Source organism: Onychostruthus taczanowskii, unplaced genomic scaffold, assembly GCF_017590055.1.
Source record: "Onychostruthus taczanowskii isolate IOZ18803 unplaced genomic scaffold, ASM1759005v1 scaffold170, whole genome shotgun sequence".
NCBI classification, from domain to species: domain Eukaryota; kingdom Metazoa; phylum Chordata; class Aves; order Passeriformes; family Passeridae; genus Onychostruthus; species Onychostruthus taczanowskii.
The window spans coordinates 669421-686862 of NW_024498907.1; the positions used below are offsets into that span (position 1 = coordinate 669421).

At 43.7% G+C, this 17442-nt stretch overlaps 3 protein-coding genes across 4 annotated transcripts; 1 reads left to right on the forward strand and 2 right to left on the reverse strand.

The window, feature by feature from the left end:
- Positions 1-342: 342 nt before the first annotated feature.
- Positions 343-4072, reverse strand: CUNH7orf25 (chromosome unknown C7orf25 homolog). Of its 2 annotated transcripts, none has more exons than XM_041400042.1 (2): positions 3939-4072; positions 343-1920 (listed from the first exon to the last, which is right to left on the reverse strand). In XM_041400042.1, the coding sequence occupies exon 2, from the start codon at positions 1902-1904 to the stop codon at positions 636-638; it is 1269 nt and encodes a 422-aa protein (XP_041255976.1). In that variant the 5' UTR covers positions 1905-1920; positions 3939-4072; the 3' UTR covers positions 343-635. The 2 variants fall into 2 exon arrangements, with proteins under 2 accessions (XP_041255976.1, XP_041255975.1); XM_041400041.1 differs by lacking the exon at positions 3939-4072 and adding an exon at positions 3533-3611.
- A 3484-nt stretch (positions 4073-7556) lies between these two features.
- On the reverse strand, positions 7557-13098 carry PSMA2 (proteasome 20S subunit alpha 2). Its single transcript, XM_041400039.1, has 8 exons — positions 12976-13098; positions 11197-11273; positions 10517-10649; positions 10025-10147; positions 9602-9683; positions 8548-8621; positions 8036-8093; positions 7557-7957 (listed from the first exon to the last, which is right to left on the reverse strand). The coding sequence occupies exons 1-8, from the start codon at positions 13014-13016 to the stop codon at positions 7841-7843; spliced, it is 705 nt and encodes a 234-aa protein (XP_041255973.1). The 5' UTR covers positions 13017-13098; the 3' UTR covers positions 7557-7840.
- A 230-nt stretch (positions 13099-13328) lies between these two features.
- On the forward strand, positions 13329-16013 carry MRPL32 (mitochondrial ribosomal protein L32). The gene is made up of 3 exons (XM_041400040.1): positions 13329-13491; positions 14354-14523; positions 15035-16013. Exons 1-3 carry the CDS (start codon positions 13368-13370, stop codon positions 15287-15289), a joined length of 549 nt encoding a protein of 182 aa, XP_041255974.1. The 5' UTR covers positions 13329-13367; the 3' UTR covers positions 15290-16013.
- The last annotated feature ends 1429 nt before the right edge of the window (positions 16014-17442 follow it).

Consider the following 17442-nt stretch of genomic DNA (forward strand, 5'->3'; position numbering starts at 1 on the left):
TAATGCAAATAAACTCCAACTTCAACTGATTTTTCCAGGAATTTTAGAGCTGCTGCCCAATTCAGCCTAACCATGGTATACACATAGATGTTGCTTTCAGTAAGACAAGGAAGGCTTAAGTTGGTTTCTATTCATGGCTACTAGTCACATCTTCACGAAACATCACACTCCCAAAAAGGCACAGTTCTCTGCACAAGGTCCCTCTGAATCAACCAAACCAAGAGTAGATGGAATAGGAGAAAGAAAGATTTAAGTTCCATGGAAGTCAAGCCCAAAGTTCATCTAAGATAACAAATTTTACCTCTGTAAGGAGGACAAAAATAACAAGGCGACCTCAGTAACTGTGCTTTAACTGAACTTTTTAATGGGGATGGATTCAATTAATACATTGTAAGCCAGTTAAAAATTTTCATTGACTTGTTATTACTTTAGTGAATAAATTAATGGTCAGCTGGACAAAAAATAACATCAAGGAAGGAGTAAAGATATTACGAATTCCTTGAGGAGCTCTTCCACTGCTAGTTGCTGTCATTGTTGATGCACAACCAAATCTGTATTGCTATGACTCTTTTGTTTCTCCAAATGCCTCCACTGCAGTACCTGCAGTATTTTCCATTACTAACTCATTTAATGAGTTACACTCCATTATCAGATGGGCAGCGCTTTGGTAGAGGTGTGGCAAAAGATTCTTTGCTTTCTGTCAATGCTCGTGGCTGATGGACAAAAACACTGAACCTGACACCTTGGTTTGCTGCTGCCCTCACAAACCCACTATTTGCAGTCATGGTGATGGCTTTCAAAGTGTCTCCTGTCCCAAAAATGGCTAAAGAGCGGCTGTTGATTTTTGAACTAGCCACTAGTCCTAAGGCACGGTCTGAGGGCTGATCTGGCACCACATTAATTCTTTTAACAAGCAATGCAGCTCGCTCCTTCTCTCCAGGTCCTCCCAGTGTTTCCAAGATGGACTGAAAATCTCTGACAGCAGATTCACAGGCAAAGAGCTCTTTTCCCTCCATGAACTCCTTCAGCTGAGGCAGGACTCTCTCCCTTCTTTCTTGGGCTGCTTGCTCTGTCAGCACTTTTTCTTTGAAGACAAAGTAGGAGCCACCATAGCTCAGCGCAGAGACATAAGTAATTAAGGTAGTGATGTCCAAATTAACTCTATTGCAGACGTTTACTTTGATCTGGGTAGGGAAAGCAATGCTGGCCACTAAATTCTCCCGGTCTACTCTGGTCACCTGCAGGAGTTCAGGGCCTTCTTCATCTGATTCACTGGTGTCAAGGTGCTCATTTTCTGCAGATGGTTCTACCAGTGAGTTCACAGCAACAACATCTCCTCTCACAGATATTCCCATCTCCTTGAGCCTCTCTGCCATAGGACTGGACACGCTATTGTAGAATGCAAAGATGATGTGGGGATTGCTGTACTCCACTGGCTGCTGACGGCTTGCTTGCAGGAAGTCCTCTGCCTGCTCAATGACACTTTTGTCACCATACTGGCCCCTTCCCAGCCAGATGTTATGCAGGGCCTCAGCTTTACGACCAATGGCCTTCACCCACGTGTGACCTCCGTTTGCAACAACATCTACCACCAGTGTCTGTTTGTCTCCAAACCTGTCCTCGTAAGCAAAGACATGGAGGACACTGACAACATCCTCCAGGTTCTCTGCTGATTGAATAATGGCTTGGAGGTGGGTAAGGTTTGTACTCTGCAGATGGGATTCTTTAATGGCCACTTTCCCTGCCTCCACCTTGTGTAAGAAATTTAGCTCTGCCTTCAGTTTGCTACATAGCTTTGCCCCACCTTCTATTCTCCTTTTCTGGGACTTGGAAAGGGCTTCCACTCTCTTAATCAAGTCTTTGGCAACAGCAATTCTTTCACAAAGCAGTGACTGCACAGACATGTTGGAAACATTATTCCTGTCAAGTGAGAACAAAGGAGAAGATTGTTATTGCATGGCCAAGAATAAAAACAGTCAAAAGCGTTCTTTCTAATGGTATAACACTCCAGCCTTGCAGCAGACTTAAGTGCAACAGCTATTGTAAAGCACAAGGAACTGGAACCTCAACACAAAGTCCTGGTGATGAGTTCAATTCCTTTCCTTCATCTTTAGAAATCCAACCTACAGCCTCAGAAGACCCCAATTCTCAGCTAGGCAGCACTTAAGTCTACACACAGACCTTGCAAGCTTGTGGTTTCCCCCCACCTGCCACACAAGAGACCTTCACTCAGCCAGTCACTTAGAGGGATCTTAACTCTCACAGCTCATTTGCAAAAGCTGCCATCCAGAGCAAAATCAGAAATCCAGTTAATGCCATAAGCAAATCTTGCCTCTCTCTCTCTCATCACATTTACTGTTAAAATTAAAAGCTACCCACTATGCAGCTTTCAACCTGCACTGTTCAACTCAGTGCATGAACCCCTCAGAGGGTGGTGAAGCACTGCGACAGGCTGCCCAGAGAAGTTGTGGATGCCTCATCCCTGAAGTGGTAAAGGTCATAGTCAGGTTGGAGGGGGCTTGGAGCAACCTGGTCTAGTAAAAGGCACCACAGTAAAAGGCATCCCAGCACACAGCAGGGGGATTGCAACTAGGTGATCTTTAATGTCCCTTCCAACCTAAACCATCATATGTTTCTATTACACAGCCTCACGACAGACTATGAATCATAATTCTAGTATCAGGAAAACCTCTATGCTAAAGTTGCTATGTTTTCTAATTGTACTAAGACATTTACTGGGTTGCATCTGCTAAATCTATTTTTTCACATCTGTATTATTTTAGCAGGCCTTCCTTGAAGAAAGTATGATTGGAATTCTTTTACTGAACATGTGCTGTCTTTGAAAATGTAGGATTCATACTACACCAAACAATAGCATATTTAAGACAGTAACCATTATGAATAGTGAAATTAATAAACTTTTACTCCCGACTACAAGTATAAACACTGTAATTCTTCCTATAATTCTTACCTAACCTGCATGTTGAAGTAAAGTGGTATTAAAGGACAAGATAAATGAAACTCCAAATGAAAAGGAGCAACAGGACACAGCCAGGTCCTGCAACAGGCTCTGCCAGGGCAACTCAGTGGCCTGCTTTCAAACAGTGGGCCTCCCTGGCCCTATGTCCAAGTGGAAACATGGAAACATTAACTGCTACTGGCCTGGTCCCCATCCAGGATGAGCAACATCTCCACCTGCTACTTCATGGCCAAGAATCCTGACGCCTTCTGGGACGAATTACTAACGCTCTTCAGGGTCCCAGGAGGCCAGAAAAATCACCCTTTCCCCCTCAAACTCTTTGCCACTGCCACAAGCTTATCCTTGAATGTAATGCAATGAGTAAAACCTCACGATTAGTAATTGGGCACCTCTCCCCACAGCAGCTACAACTCCTACACACACACACGCTTCAACACAGAGCATAAATCAAGGGTTGCTGTGACAATAAAACCACAGATGCAACTACTTCTTCAGCACAACTACTGTGCAGTACCGCCACTACCAACCACAAGGTCACACACGGTCCCTTGCCTCCGCCCCAGGGGCCGATCTCCCTTGGGCGGGGATCGGCGGCACAGGCCTCCACCCCCGCAGCGCAGCGCAGCGCGGCCCTCTCCTCTCCTGCCGCTCCGCCATCACGTGTTCGCCGCGCCGGGGAGGCCGCGCCGCCATCTCGGATAAGGGCACGGCGCCCTCAGCGCTCACCCCAGTCCGGCTCGGTCCCCCGGCCGCCGCCAGCCTCGCCCTCCGCCCACACGCCGGTGCCGGCGGAGCGGGCGGGTGCGGGACGCCGGCCCTCGTCCCTCCTGTTCTCCCCGTCCCCCAGTCACTGCCGGGACCCGATTTCCTCGGGCCCGCCTAGCCTCTCCGGGGCTTGCAGCCCCGTTCACTCCCCCGGAGCCGCCGCCTTTCGCCAGTCCCTGCAGCCCGTACTCACAGCCCGGCGGCCACAGCCCTCGACCCAGGCTGGGTGGCTTGGCGTGGCGCGGCTCGGCCCAGCCCGGCACCTCCCCCGGGGCCGCCGGGCGGGGACAGCCGCACCACCCGCCTCGCTCCAGCCGCCCAGCCCGGCTCTGCTCCTCGACGTGCCCGCGGCTTATCGCGAAAACCCTTTAAGGGCGAAATGCACTACATCAGGTCAGACGCAATATCAGAATATTCTTGGTTGGAAGGAACTCACAAGGATCCTTGCGTCCAACTGCTGGTCCTGCCCAGGACAGCCCCAAGAGTCACACCGTGTTCCTCAGTATTGTCTAAAAACCTCATGAACTGTGTCAGGCATGGTGTTGGGGAGTTTGTTTCACTGCCCAACCACCCTCTGTGTGAAGAACTTTTTTCTAATACCCAACTTAAATCTCCCATGACACAGCTCTAGATCAGTCTCACTATCCTGGCCACTGGTCACCACAGAGAAGAGATCAGTGTCTGCCCCTCCTCTTCCCCTCATGAAAAAGTTGTAATTGCAATGAGGTCTCCCCTCAGTGTCCTCCAGCTGAACAGACCAAGTGACCTGCGCTGCTCCTCATACAGCTTTCCCTCGAGGCCCTTCACCATCTGTGTTGCCCCTCTTTAGATGCTCTGTAGTAGCTTTGTGTCTTTCTTACAGCGTGATGCTCAAGAACAGCACACAATATTCAATGCAAGGCTGCAATAGCACAGAATAACAGGGACAGGCCAGAGACAAGTTAGCCTTGGACTTTTAACTTCACTGGAGTAGCAGCAGCCCTGGCTTCATGCATGTTGGATCTGTGAACGTTGGGTCTGTTACATTTGGAGAACAAAAATGGGCTGTACTAAACCATTTTGTGAATATGTGAGCAAGTATCCCCAATATCTGCCCCAAGTTGCTGCCTGCCTCCATGCAGCAGACATAGCTATGGTCCCACTCCTCTCCACGCAGCAATACTCCCTTACAGTGCGGGAGACTTAGCTTCTGAGTGCCAGTTCTTGCAGGGAGAGATGATCTCTACTTGTCTGAATGATTTCACAAGATCTGGAAAGCAATAGTAAGCCAAAGCAAGTTGTAAGGGGCTTACTGCACCTGTATGTCTTTTACTGTGGGTGATGGCACACTGGAACAGGCTGCCTGGAGAAGTGGTGGAGTCTCCCTCACTGGAGCTATTCAGGAACCATCTAGACACAATCCTGTGCCCTCTGCTCTAAGATGATCCTGTTTGAGCAAGGAGGTAGGACCAGATGTCATTCTGTGATTCTGTGACTTAAAGTAGTAACTTCATTAAATGAAGTTCTCAGATCCCGATCTCAGATTCCTGTTCTCAGATCCCGATCCCACTTATTAAATGAAGCCCAATTCTCATAGGTGTCACACTGTCCTGAGGACCTTGGAGCAGATCTTCTTCCAGGATAAGCAAATCAACATTATATGCTGCAGGTGACAAGTCTCTTGTTCTTTCAGATGACTGCATTAGTAGGAACAAGTTAAATGACACAAAGTTATAATTCATAGTAAGCTGAAGTAATCAAGTCTGTAATTTGTCATTTCTCACAGAGGAACAATGTTTGTCTGTCTTATTGCACCTTGACCCCTTTATGCAGTTTCTACAAAATATTTTAAAAAAAAAGCTAATCTCATGTAATTAAAGGGTGCACTTCTTGAAAATTACCACAATCACCATATAATTTGGCAGTCCACTGCACTAGTATCACTCACTCCTGAAATGATTTTAAGAAATCTTCAAGTTAAAAATACTATTTCCTTAGATTTTAAATGGAAAAATATGTTACTTAGTTCTCTGCAGTTTAAAGATTTCCTTTTAAATAGCAGATAAAATTTATCTACTATTCTAGACATGCAGTTAAATAAAGAACCCCGCACTTAAAACCACACCACTTTCCCCATCAGAGCAGCATACTATCAAGGTCTGACTACCATTAAGGAAATTATCTAATACTCTAAATAAAGCCTGAATTCAAAATAGTATGCATATTGTTTCCTAATTACACCAAATGCCATGAACTCAGATTCTCTGCAGGGTTTAAGTATTACCAGGGAGCTCTGGGACTCTGTTCTTAATGGTGCAAAAACAGTCACCAGCTTGGCTTATCGAAGTGAAAACCGCTGGCAGCAGACCAGAGACCTACTCATATCGTTTAACACAAAACAAGCAGTTTACCATGGTTTGAGACTTGGTAACATGGTTTCAACTACCTTTCATAGGGTGTTCTTTGCTCATCAACTTATTAGTAATAAGTTATTATTACTAATATTACTTATTAGTAGAGACAACTAAACTACTGCAGTCAATTTCTGAAGTACCTACCCATATTTTTGCATGTAGAAAACTCTTGAATATCTATACAGCATTAAAAAACTAAGTGTGCATAAATATTTACATCAAAGATGCAACAATATAAAGCTTTCAGTTTCAGATCTGAGTTGATTTATTTTCTCTAGAATAAGAATCAGAGTATGGCCTGGTTTTCAGAGTAGAATACTCAAAAAGTGATGTGGCAGAACTCTAAATGAACCATTTGAACAGAGCTTTTCTTTCTGATATTAGGAATAAAAATTCATTTCTAGCATGCTTCAGAAATTCTTACTCACCTGATGATAACAAAAACCATCAGAAGACAGACACTGGAAAGCACAGGTCAACCAGCTTATACACTATTTTCTACGGGAATTCTGTATTTTCTTCATTAGTTATGGCTGGCTGATGTGGGACCTGCCAGGCTGCTCCCATACATCCTTAGCCTTACGGACAAACAGACTAATTGAGCTGCTGCTCCGAGTTTATTATCAATGTTTTAACAATCAGATTGCTTTAAAAATACAAAATCTGAAAACAGTAACTTAAATAGCTGCAGACCAGATTATTTCTGTTGAAAAAAAAAAAAAGTGTATTTATCCCATTTCTTTTGTGGTAAATTACAGGTTTTTATGACTTGAATGATTCTACACATGTAACAAACGTATTGATATATCCACTCAATATCTGTAAAAGTTATGGTGCACAAATTAAATGCTCCTTTCATTACATCTTTAGAATTATCTTGCAAGTTGGAAAATACTTTAGCACAATTGAAGGGATAAAGTAATTACATTACATACTCTCACATTCTGTTTTGTAAATCCCATTGATTTTTACTGATATTGATAAATGCATTTAGTTTTCAATAAGAGTTACTGTTTCTACTTTTCCTAACAATATTTCAAGATTGAAAAGGTGCAATTTCAAGGGCCAAGAAAATAACTCAAGTAAAACAAGTTCTTAGGACACAAAGACCAGGATGGTCAAAAGCAGAGTGGCTCAATCAGATCACAATACACATCTGAAATGGAAGACTTTCCTGCCCCTTTGTGAACGTACATGATGTTGTGCATCCCATAAAACTATTTCTGGAGGTTAATTAACATTTAAAGAATATTCCAAAGTGAAAAAAATTATCACTCAACATTTAAATTTTTTAAAAGAAGGCTGAACATAAGTTCATCATGGCTGTATATGAAAAACTGTTTCCCCAGCAATAAGGATGCTGAAATCTATGTTTTATGTCGATAAACAGGCTAGGATTGAAAAGACACACAGACACCTTCCCCCAAAACAATGGCCTCTGATTTTATTATTTAGCCTTTTTCAAGCTGTCACTATAACTTTACATTTTGTACAGTATTTTGTGTATCAAGGGAAAGAATTATCTTTAACAAGATTCCATGTATTACAATATCAAGGACTGTTGTATTTGCACCCATGATGTTTAAAAAATCTCTCAAGACAAACCATGTAGAAATAAGTATGCAAAAACTGCAAAGAAAAACATTTAAGTAGCCAAAATTAAAAAGACCTTTGTGTGAACCACAGTCTAGCTTGGTTTCTACTAGGCTATTGCAGCCAAGTAGTCCTTAACCTCAGTTGGAGTGAGCCTCCTAAAACCAGCTTCATTACAGATGCCAACTTCAATGTTGTCTTCTGTCATTTGCCCTTCAAAGCTCTCCTATTAAAAAAAAAACACAGTTCAGTGAATCATATCAGTGAAGACATAAGAAACTTCTTTCTTAAATACTTTGCTAACCTTTAGTGTTAAGATAGCAGTATGAATGGCATCTTCAAGCTCCAAATCTTCGTTGTATCTGTAAACAGACATTCATTTATTTCAGCATAGGACAAAAACATTTACAGATTTTAATAATCCTGGAGTCTCCAAAATCCCCAAAAGTACTAAAATCTGTTTCTCATACAAATATTATTTGTAAGCATAGTGGCATTAATAGTCAAAGTTATTATTTGTTAAAAAAAAAATTCCCTACTTTTGCTACTGACAATGTATATAACATTGCTGCAAATATGCTGAATATAATGTTTAGTGCACTCAAGTAACTCTACATAAACACAGAAGTTGGAGTTTAAATAAATTAAACTTCCTGTGCACTTGTAAACAAATACACTGGAAGCACCACACCTTAAGTATTTTAAAACTTTGTTCTTACAATTTAAAAAGTGTACATTTCTTTTTTAAGTCTGGCTATTTTATACGGAACCTGAACAAAACACAGTGTCCTTACAGAGAAGTATCAAATACATTACCTTTTCTCAAGAAATGTTTTCCCATTGACGTAATTTTTTCCCATTGCTGTTGCTTTCCAGGCAAAATAAGCTCCCTGTAAAAGCAATAATCTATTATTGAATTGTTTTGTGTAACTTAGTGAAACACTATGTATTCAATTACTTGGTAAAATATACAGCAGCAATTAGTAAGATACTGAGTGTTCTGAGACTACAGGAGACAATTCTGGATCATACTGACACTAATTTTATACGGAACATATGCTGTGAAGCTGTACAAGACGTGTATTGCACGTTTGTTTGCATTTGAGAAAGTGTGCACTCAAATCCTTACTGAGGCTCACCCCACGTATTCATCTTTTTGAAGATAAAGTAAAATAATATAAGTGACTTGTTGCAAATCAGCCATCTACCAACATATTTACTCATTGCCTCTGGCATGAAGACCACCAGCAGTTCTTTGCCTCTATCAAACTGCCTTAAACAAGGCATTGGCATTTTGCTTTTTACACTGAAGCATCAGGCAATTCAAACCACTGGAAGTTGCAATGAGCGCTACAATCAATGACCTCATTTTTTCATCTGAAGCACCGCACCTCATACGTGCATCCAAGGGTAGTTTTTCTGAAGTGCAGTGCAAACCCAGAAAAAAAAACTCATTTAAATTGAACACTGTCATTAAATACCACAGCATGTGCATTACATTTCACAATGCTACAGGTTTTGGCTTAACTTCCATCCAGTTTGAGCAGTATAAACAGTCAATTTATTTTTTCCTAGTAGCTGTTACAGAACACCATTTTTGCTGGCACTATTACCTAGGTGGGAAGGTATGAAAAGGGATGATCTCCCTCAGAAACAGCTGCCATCTCTCAAAGCAGCACAAGAACATGTAGGCACAGAATGATGCAGGCTTGCACCAAGCACCTACTGAAATGACCTATTTTGACTTCTAAAGTTATCTTTCATTCTAACTGTGTATTATTATTCTCATCACAGAAAGTACTTCATGAGCACATGCAAAGTTTCACGTGTTTTATCAGAGCAGCAGAACTTACAAGTGTAAGATACTTACAGATGGATCCGACTGAAATAAATACGGCCGCCCTTCATTCCAGCCACATATTAGCAGTGATACACCAAAGGGACGAACACCACTACAGGCAAACAAAATGTAATAAATTATCCAGTGAAAGTCAAAGGTGACTAATTATTCTGGATATGTTTACCTTCTCCCCAGACCAGGGCTGTAATGAGGACGAGTCAACCAACAGAACAAAACCAAAAGTGTCCTGCCTTGGCTGACATGTCTGTGTACAAGATACGGAGACCATTCTCACCCACTGCAAATCAGTGCTTCTCCCATTGGTATACTTTCTGTGCACATTCTCCACTGAAAAACTGCTTTTCCACAAAACCCCCAATCCCTGGGTAGCTGTTACTCATTACATTTAAACACCAAAATCTTTCCAAGCAGCTCTGCAATCCCAGCACATACCCAGACTGCGTGTACTCCTGCATCACAGAGGCAATTCTCTGTACTAGCTGAGCTGTTGGAATGGGCTCATGATAGACCAAGTAATACTGCTGGGCCAGCTTCCGAGCTCTGTGCACAAGTACTCTGAAAACAAAGACAAAAGTACTATGTTAGAAAAATTCCAACTAGAACTGAAAACTCATAATAATATCTATTAGGAATTGTACATCTGGCATAACATCAATGTAAGACCCGAGACCATGCTGAGTTATCTTTATCAACCAAGTAATTGCTGAAATATTTAAAGTTGAATTACACTGCTTCCATTCTTTAGATACAAGATTATCTGACAAGTTAATGAATATATTAAGAAAAAGTTCAAGTGAATGTCATTTACAGTGCAACATAGTATTATGACATACACTTAGAAAGAAACAGCTAATTGCTACCTGTTACTTAAACTTCTTGTATGAATATGCATCTAAACGGTGATCAAACAGAATGTTTTAATACCTGTAATCTGGACCCATACCACTGTACACTAAACCTATATGTTTGGTAATTGGTTCTACTTTGTGGACGCTCCTTTCATCATACAGAATGGACTTCTGCTTCTTCTCAGTTGCCAACACCACGCCATTTGCAGCTGGAAAAGAACAAAAAATATTTAAAAATGAAACTAAAATTAGAAGTCAAAATACAGAATGAGCTTATTAAACTGTTAAAAAATGTCTTCCTCTCTTTTTAAAAGTTGTTCAAGCTTACAATCAGGTTAAAGACAGATACTTTGATGAATACACCCAACACATTGTTTCTTTTTTAAAATAACCAAACAGCTCCCATAATCCCATTCTAAAGAGTCTGTATAACATTAATAATTGAGCAATCTAACTAGCTTTTTCTGTGTGTGTTATTTCTATATATATGGACAGGAACACTCAAAAAACCCTCAACACCAAACATCTACTTCTACCAGCTGAATGTCTCCAAAATCACCCAAAAAAAGAACCCCAGGAAGCATAAAACTTATTAAAACATGTGAAAATCCACTGAAAGAGTAACAAAATATTTAACAGAAAGAAAGACAAAGAACGATCCAATACAAAAGACTCAGTATGTACATGATCCAAACTGGTTCAGTTCTCCCAAAAAATAGACAAAATCCCAAATCCTTCAGTATTGTCAGGACATACCTTTAATCCCAACTGATGGAGCTCCTGCAGCTACTGCAGCCAAAGCATATTCAATCTGAACAAGCTTTCCAGAAGGACTAGAAAGGAAGATGCAAAATAATTTTTTCCACTCAGTGGGAAAAATCTTCAGGCTGTATCATGACTTTCTATTAAAATTACACTGTATGTGTGGTTTCCAAAAGCTTTCAAGACACTGATGTTCACTGCTGAAAGGAGCCAGTAAAACACAGCTTTGCTTTTTGACTGACAAGCACACAAGGTCAATGGCACAACTCCTATTCTGTTCCCAGGCAATCCTGCATTTTGTTTTAATGATACACGTTATTCTGGTAACAGATGCAGAGTCATCCAAATGGAGCTACAGGTGTCAAGCAAAATAAGTTACAAAGTAACTGATTCAGAAGGAGAGGGGTGGAGGGGTCCATTCTCCATCCCCAGTAAAAAGAACACCAGAGACAGCCACTCACTGGATAAGTGAGTGGACAAGTGATTTTGCAAGTGGATCTGTTCTCTAGGCTGTATTTCAGACACTGCTGCTTTAATAGTTGCACAAGTAAAACAAGATAATGTGTAACTCAGTGCTTAGATGAAGAAAACAAAGCAAGGAATAATCAATCAGTATAGCAACTTATACACTGAGGAAACAGGGTGTAAGGGTGACAAAGTAGAAATTCTGGCTTTCCCACTACAAACTATAACAAATCAGAAAGCACATAGTGCTTCTGTTAAATACAAATAGTTTGTGATTCCCTTAGGAAATAATTTCTGAAAGCTTATAAACAATTCAATCTACTTGAGCAGAGCAAGCATGTTAAGCTGCTCCCATCCATTAAGAACATTCTTTTCATCATTTCAGGTTACGAACTGCTTCATTTGCTCATCTGCAACAAGCCTTTAGCAATCTACAGCGTGACTCTCCACTGAGATTAAGGGGACACCTTCCCATGAGCAGCATAAAGGTTCTTTTGTCCAACTTTTTTTTCTATATGCAACATATGTCTGAATACCTTAATAGTTTCAAAAAATGAATGGAAGGTAATTTCCTTTACTCTAAATTAATCTTCAGTCTAGGTATTAGAGCAACACCCCAACAGACACCGCTGCAATAGCATATTCACTCTGTGCAGGCCATCATTCCACATTCAGGCTGTGCACAACACCAAGTGCAAGGAGAGCAGCCAGAGCCAAACATAGCAGGAAGGAACACAAACTATTTTAAAACTCATCTGCTTCACTCATTCTCACATCTGAAGCAAGCTCTCAGGACACCACAGCTCAGCTGTCATCACGTATTTCCAGGTAGCTCAGAATCACAGAATTATTCCCCAGCCTATACTGTGTGTGCGGTGATCCCGAGCTTGCTAAGCCAGGCACCCGCTGTAAGGCACCGCCAGTGTCCAGACAGACCTTAACGTGATACTATAGCAGCTCTGTCTCACAGCAACGAGAACACAAAAGCGGCGCCCGCACCGGGGCCCGAGGTCAGCGACATCACCAGGTGGACCCAGGGCCCTCCCCGCCGCCCTTCAGGAAGCCTCTGGGCAGCTGCGTGTCCCCCTCGGGCGCCTGACCCCCGCCGCTCTCCCCACGCCCGTCACTCCTGTCCAGGTCGAGCCCCCGGTGCCCCCCAGCGCTCGCAGGCCCGATGACTCTGCAAAGCGCCCCTTCGGTCCTGCCTCGCCGGCAGGCCGCTCCGCTCAGGCTGCGCGCCGTTCTCCCGCTGGCCCGGCAGCCCGCCCGCCTGTGCCTACGAGCCCACAGCCGTCCCTGCCCCGGTACCTGAAGGTGGTGAGGGAGAAGCTGTAGCCACGCTCCGCCATTTTGGCAACAGCCCCTGCACTCCCCGCGCCGGCTCCTCGGCGCAGGCGCGGACGCCTCTCCCGCTCCCAGCGCGAAAGCACAGCGAGCGCGCTGATTGGCCAGGTGGTGGCCTCTGCCCGAGAGTGCCGGGATGTGGTTGGCGGCGAGGTGCGCCGTGAGGCATGCTGGGACTTTGAGTCCTCCATCCGCCCTATACCGCTCCGCCCTCCTGGTAGCGAGAGCAATGGTGGGACTTGGAGTCCTACTCCGGTCTCCCTGCAATGTCGTGATAGGACGGGGACACTCGGTTTCCCAGAAGGCTTAGCAACAGGGTCGTCTGCGCCGAGGGCTCGGCGGGGCCGCGTGGGGTTATGGCGGTGCTGGTCGTGGTGCGCTCTCCGCTGCCGCGGCTTCGCGCTCTGCTGCAGCGCTGCTGGGGGCGGCTGGAGCGCGGCCTCTGGCCGGGTGTCTTCGGGGGCCAGAGCCCGCCCTGGGGTAGGTTCCGGGCTCTTCTCCGCCCAGCTGAAGGAGCTGGACGTGTTCCTGTGTCACCTGCTTTAGGAAGGGTTTGGCGTAGATAATCTCAGAGGTCCCTTCCAACGCCATCGATTCTGGGATTTTGTGAGAGGGCGACATCGGGGCTGAGGACTCGTTTTACTTCTGGAGGGCGGAGGGAGGCAGGGAGGGCGCTAGGGTCAGTGAGGGAGGCAGAGCGGCGGCGCCGCTCTGGCCTTGCTTCGTGTCGTGTTTCCTCGACCGCACGTAAATGGGGCTTGGCTGTAAGGAATTTCAGATCACAGATTATTCTGTGCTGGAAGGAGCACACAAGGATGATCAAGTCCAACTCAGCCCTGCGTAAGACAGCCCCAACAGTCGCACCATGTGCCCAAGAGCGTTGTCCAAATGCTTCCTGAACTCTGTCAGGCTTGGAGCTATGACCACTTCCCTGGGGAGCCTGTTCCAGTGTCCAGACACCTTCTGGGGGAAGAACTTTTTCCAAATGTCTGACCTAAACCTCCCTTGACTCAGCTTCATGCCATGCCCTTTAGTCCTGTTGCCACAGAGAAGACATCAGTTCCTCCCCCTCTTTTTGCCCTCTTGCAGAGGTTGTAGAATGTGATGAGGTCTCCCCTCAATCTCCTCCAGGCTGCACAGATGAAATAACCTCAGCTGCTTCTTGTGTGGCTTCCCCTCCAGGCCCTTCACCATCCTCATGGCTCTTCTTTGAATGCTCTGTAAGAGCTTTATATCCTTCTGATGTTTTGGTGCCCAAAACCGAGCACAGTATTCAAGGGGAGGCTGCACCAGTACAGAGCAGAGTGGGACAATCACCCCCCTCTTTTCATTTCTTCTGCAGGACCAGCACTAGCTGCGCAAGGTCCGGCTCTTGTTCCACAAGGGATCAATGACACTGAGGCACCGAGCCTGCTGGAGAGCGTGGTGTGGATGGCGGCGCCCAAGCAGCGGCGCACCATCGAGGTGAACCGCTGCAGGCGGAGGCATCCCAACAAGCTCATAGAAATAAAGGTAAGCAGCAAAGCCCTGGTTTTGGACAATCATTGCAGAGAGAAGGACTGACGGCAGAAGCTCTCTGGAGTTTGTTTATAAATCAATGAGCTTAAAAGAGACTATCATCTTTAAAATCCTTTGTAAATCCTTTGTAATTCATGTGTGACCGTAGTCTGAGGTTAAATGAACAGTGACACTTGAAGTGCAAGCCAACAAAATGTGAATTTTGGCTGAACAGATAATGTAAATGGAAAAGGCATACCTTTTCCATGCACCTAATTGAGTCCATTGGTATTTAGTCTTCTAAACATAATTAGGATAATGACTTAGATACTGAATTTAGAGGTCGTTCTTAGTAGTAAGCATTTGACATAGCAACACATTACAGAAAAGTTACGTAGAAGAATACATTTTGAAATGGTAGGTGAATTTCTTTAATTTAACATTTTTATTTGTAGTAGTTCCCTGTTTCTTTTTTTGCTGCTGCTGTTCAAATTAGAAAATTTCCTGTTTTCCACTGTCATTTTAGAGGAACATAGATGTTTGTCCTGAATGTGGAAACTTGAAGCAGAAACACGTCCTTTGTGGCTATTGTTACGCAAAGGTCAAAGAAGAAACTCGACTGATACGGATGGAAATATACAAGAAAGAAGGAGAACCATTTAATGCTCCAACTGTAGAGACTGTTGTCCTTTATGAAGGAGAAAAACCCACGGAAAAAGATGAAGGCAAGCGGATCATTGAAAGAGCCAGGAAGCGTCCATCTTGGTTTGTTCAAAATTGATGCTGTAGAATTAATGGTAGCAAAAGCAGTTGCTGCAGGAAGAGAATTCATGATTTTCAAGAATGTTTTTCTCATTCAGTCAGTGTGAATAGAACTCCTCTGAACTTTTGGGAAGCCCGCTTGAATTTTGTGTCATGCCATATGATTTTCCCGTCAGATGTTGTTTCTCCAGCATGCAGTGGGAAATGCTTCTCAGTGATACATCGCAGCAGTCAACAGAGAGAAATCAGGATCTGCCTTGGATTTGGATATCTGCATACCCTGAACAACTTGTATGCTAATGTTCTATGCTGGTTTTGTAAATAACAGCTTTTAAATTCACAGATGTACAATGAAGTTTGTTAAGTGTCCCAGGGAAATTTGCTTTCTGGTTTTAGCTACTGCTCTTTTGGAGGGGGAAAAAATGTTTAAAAGTGATATTGATCAGAAACAAAGGATATTTTCAAGGAAATATGCAGTTATTTTGTTATTTCCTTTGTGTGGATTCCTTTGTGTGGATCTCTCTACAATGCTGCTGTTTGAGATAATTTGTGATAGTCCTAGGTTTGATCAAAGTAGTGATTGCCACCAGTATTTGCATTTTTTTCTGCACTGGATGAAGGTTGAATATTCCTTGCTGTTGTCAGTATACAAAATAATTCTATCTTAAAGTGATGTGGAAAGCCTGTTCCCCGCCCCGCCCCCTGTCAGCGTACGCTTGAGTAAAAAACAAATTGAAATGTAATGACTGGAAATCTGTAAATGTGACAGGGTCAAAGCTGTTTCTTTGCAGCTGTTCAGTAGTCTGGGTAGTCAGTGTGTGCTTGGAAAACTACGAGCAGCCATGGTGCCTTCAGCTGGAGTCCTGGGCAGAGAGGGGGCAGCTCTGCCTCCACTCTCCATTGGTGCCCTTCAGAGGTACAGCTGCAGCACCTGCCTGGATTTTCACTTTGGTTTTAGCCACAAAGCAGCACCACTACTTTAGGGGTTTAAGTCTGTTTTCAGTTTTTGTCAGTTGCTGCCTGGAGAAACACCCACCTGATTACAGCCACCTTTCAGGAAGCTGTAGAGAGTGACAAGGTCACCCCTGAGCCTCCTTTTCTCCAGGCTAAACAACCCCATCTTCCTCAGTTGTTCCTCATAGGACTTGTGTTCCCAGCCCCTCACCAGCTTTGTTGCCCTCCTCTGGATGTGCTCAAGTGTCTCAAGGTCCTTCCCAAACTGAGGGGCCAGCACTCAAGGTGCGGCCTCACCAGTGCCAAGGGATGGGTGTCACATTAGCCAGCTTCCAGTCACATGGAACCTCACCAGTGAGGCAGGACTTGGTAAATGATGGAGAACGGTTTCACAAGCTCATCTGCCAGCTCCCTCATCACCCTGGGATGGATCCCATCTGGTCCCAGAGATTTATGAACATCCAAGAGGTTCAGCAGTTCTCTGACTGCCTCCTCCTGGACAACACAGGGACCATTCTGCTCCCTGACACCATTTGCCAACCCAGAAGGACAGTTGTCTAACAAATCACATGAGACTCCATTTTCTTCAGGGTGGAAAAAGCCCATTCTTTATTCACATAACTCAATTTTTATACAGTTTTACAGACCTCATGTGTGACTCCATTTGGTTAGTAGCTTTCTTGCTAATTACTTTATTGGTTAGTAAAAGGTATTTTACTTGTCCATCAAATTTCTCTACTCTAATTGTTTACATATTTTCTTCACTGGCTCTCATGGGATAGATTTAATGTTTATGCAGGTGTTTGGTTTTTTTCACCCAGGAATAGATTGTTATGTTAATGAACTGCTCACACCAGGATTGCTTTCACATGGGAACTTGCTAAGTGTTAGCTGGACAAGGCCAGCCATCCATTTAACAGGGCAGGCCTGATTTTATGAGGCCTTTCTTTTATAATTTTTCTACCGTACTACAACAGACTGAGGCAAAGAAAGCATTAAGCACTTCTGCCTTCTCCTCACCTGCAGTTACTAAGTTACCTCCTGCATCCAGTAGAGTACAAAAGTTGGTCTTACCCTTCCTTTTGCTGTTAATATATTTGTAAAAACATTTTTGTTACCCTTTACAGAACTCACCAAATTAAGTTTGAACTGAGCTTTGGCCTCTCTAATTTTTTTCCTACATGCCCTAGCAACCCCCTTAAATACTTTCTGAGAGAC

Coding starts and splice junctions, on each gene's coding strand:
- MRPL32 (XM_041400040.1), top strand. CDS start 13,368: ATGGCGGTGCTGGTCGTGGTGCGCTCTCCGCTGCCGCGGCTTCGCGCT. Junction 13,492..14,353: donor GGGCCAGAGCCCGCCCTGGG/GTAGGTTCCGGG, acceptor TTTCTTCTGCAG/GACCAGCACTAGCTGCGCAA. Junction 14,524..15,034: donor ACAAGCTCATAGAAATAAAG/GTAAGCAGCAAA, acceptor CTGTCATTTTAG/AGGAACATAGATGTTTGTCC.
- PSMA2 (XM_041400039.1), bottom strand. CDS start 13,016: ATGGCGGAGCGTGGCTACAGCTTCTCCCTCACCACCTTCAG. Junction 8,094..8,547: donor AAAACATTTCTTGAGAAAAG/GTAATGTATTTG, acceptor GTCTGTTTACAG/ATACAACGAAGATTTGGAGC. Junction 7,958..8,035: donor CTGCTATCTTAACACTAAAG/GTTAGCAAAGTA, acceptor TTTTTTTAATAG/GAGAGCTTTGAAGGGCAAAT.
- CUNH7orf25 (XM_041400042.1), bottom strand. CDS start 1,904: ATGTCTGTGCAGTCACTGCTTTGTGAAAGAATTGCTGTTGCCAAAGAC.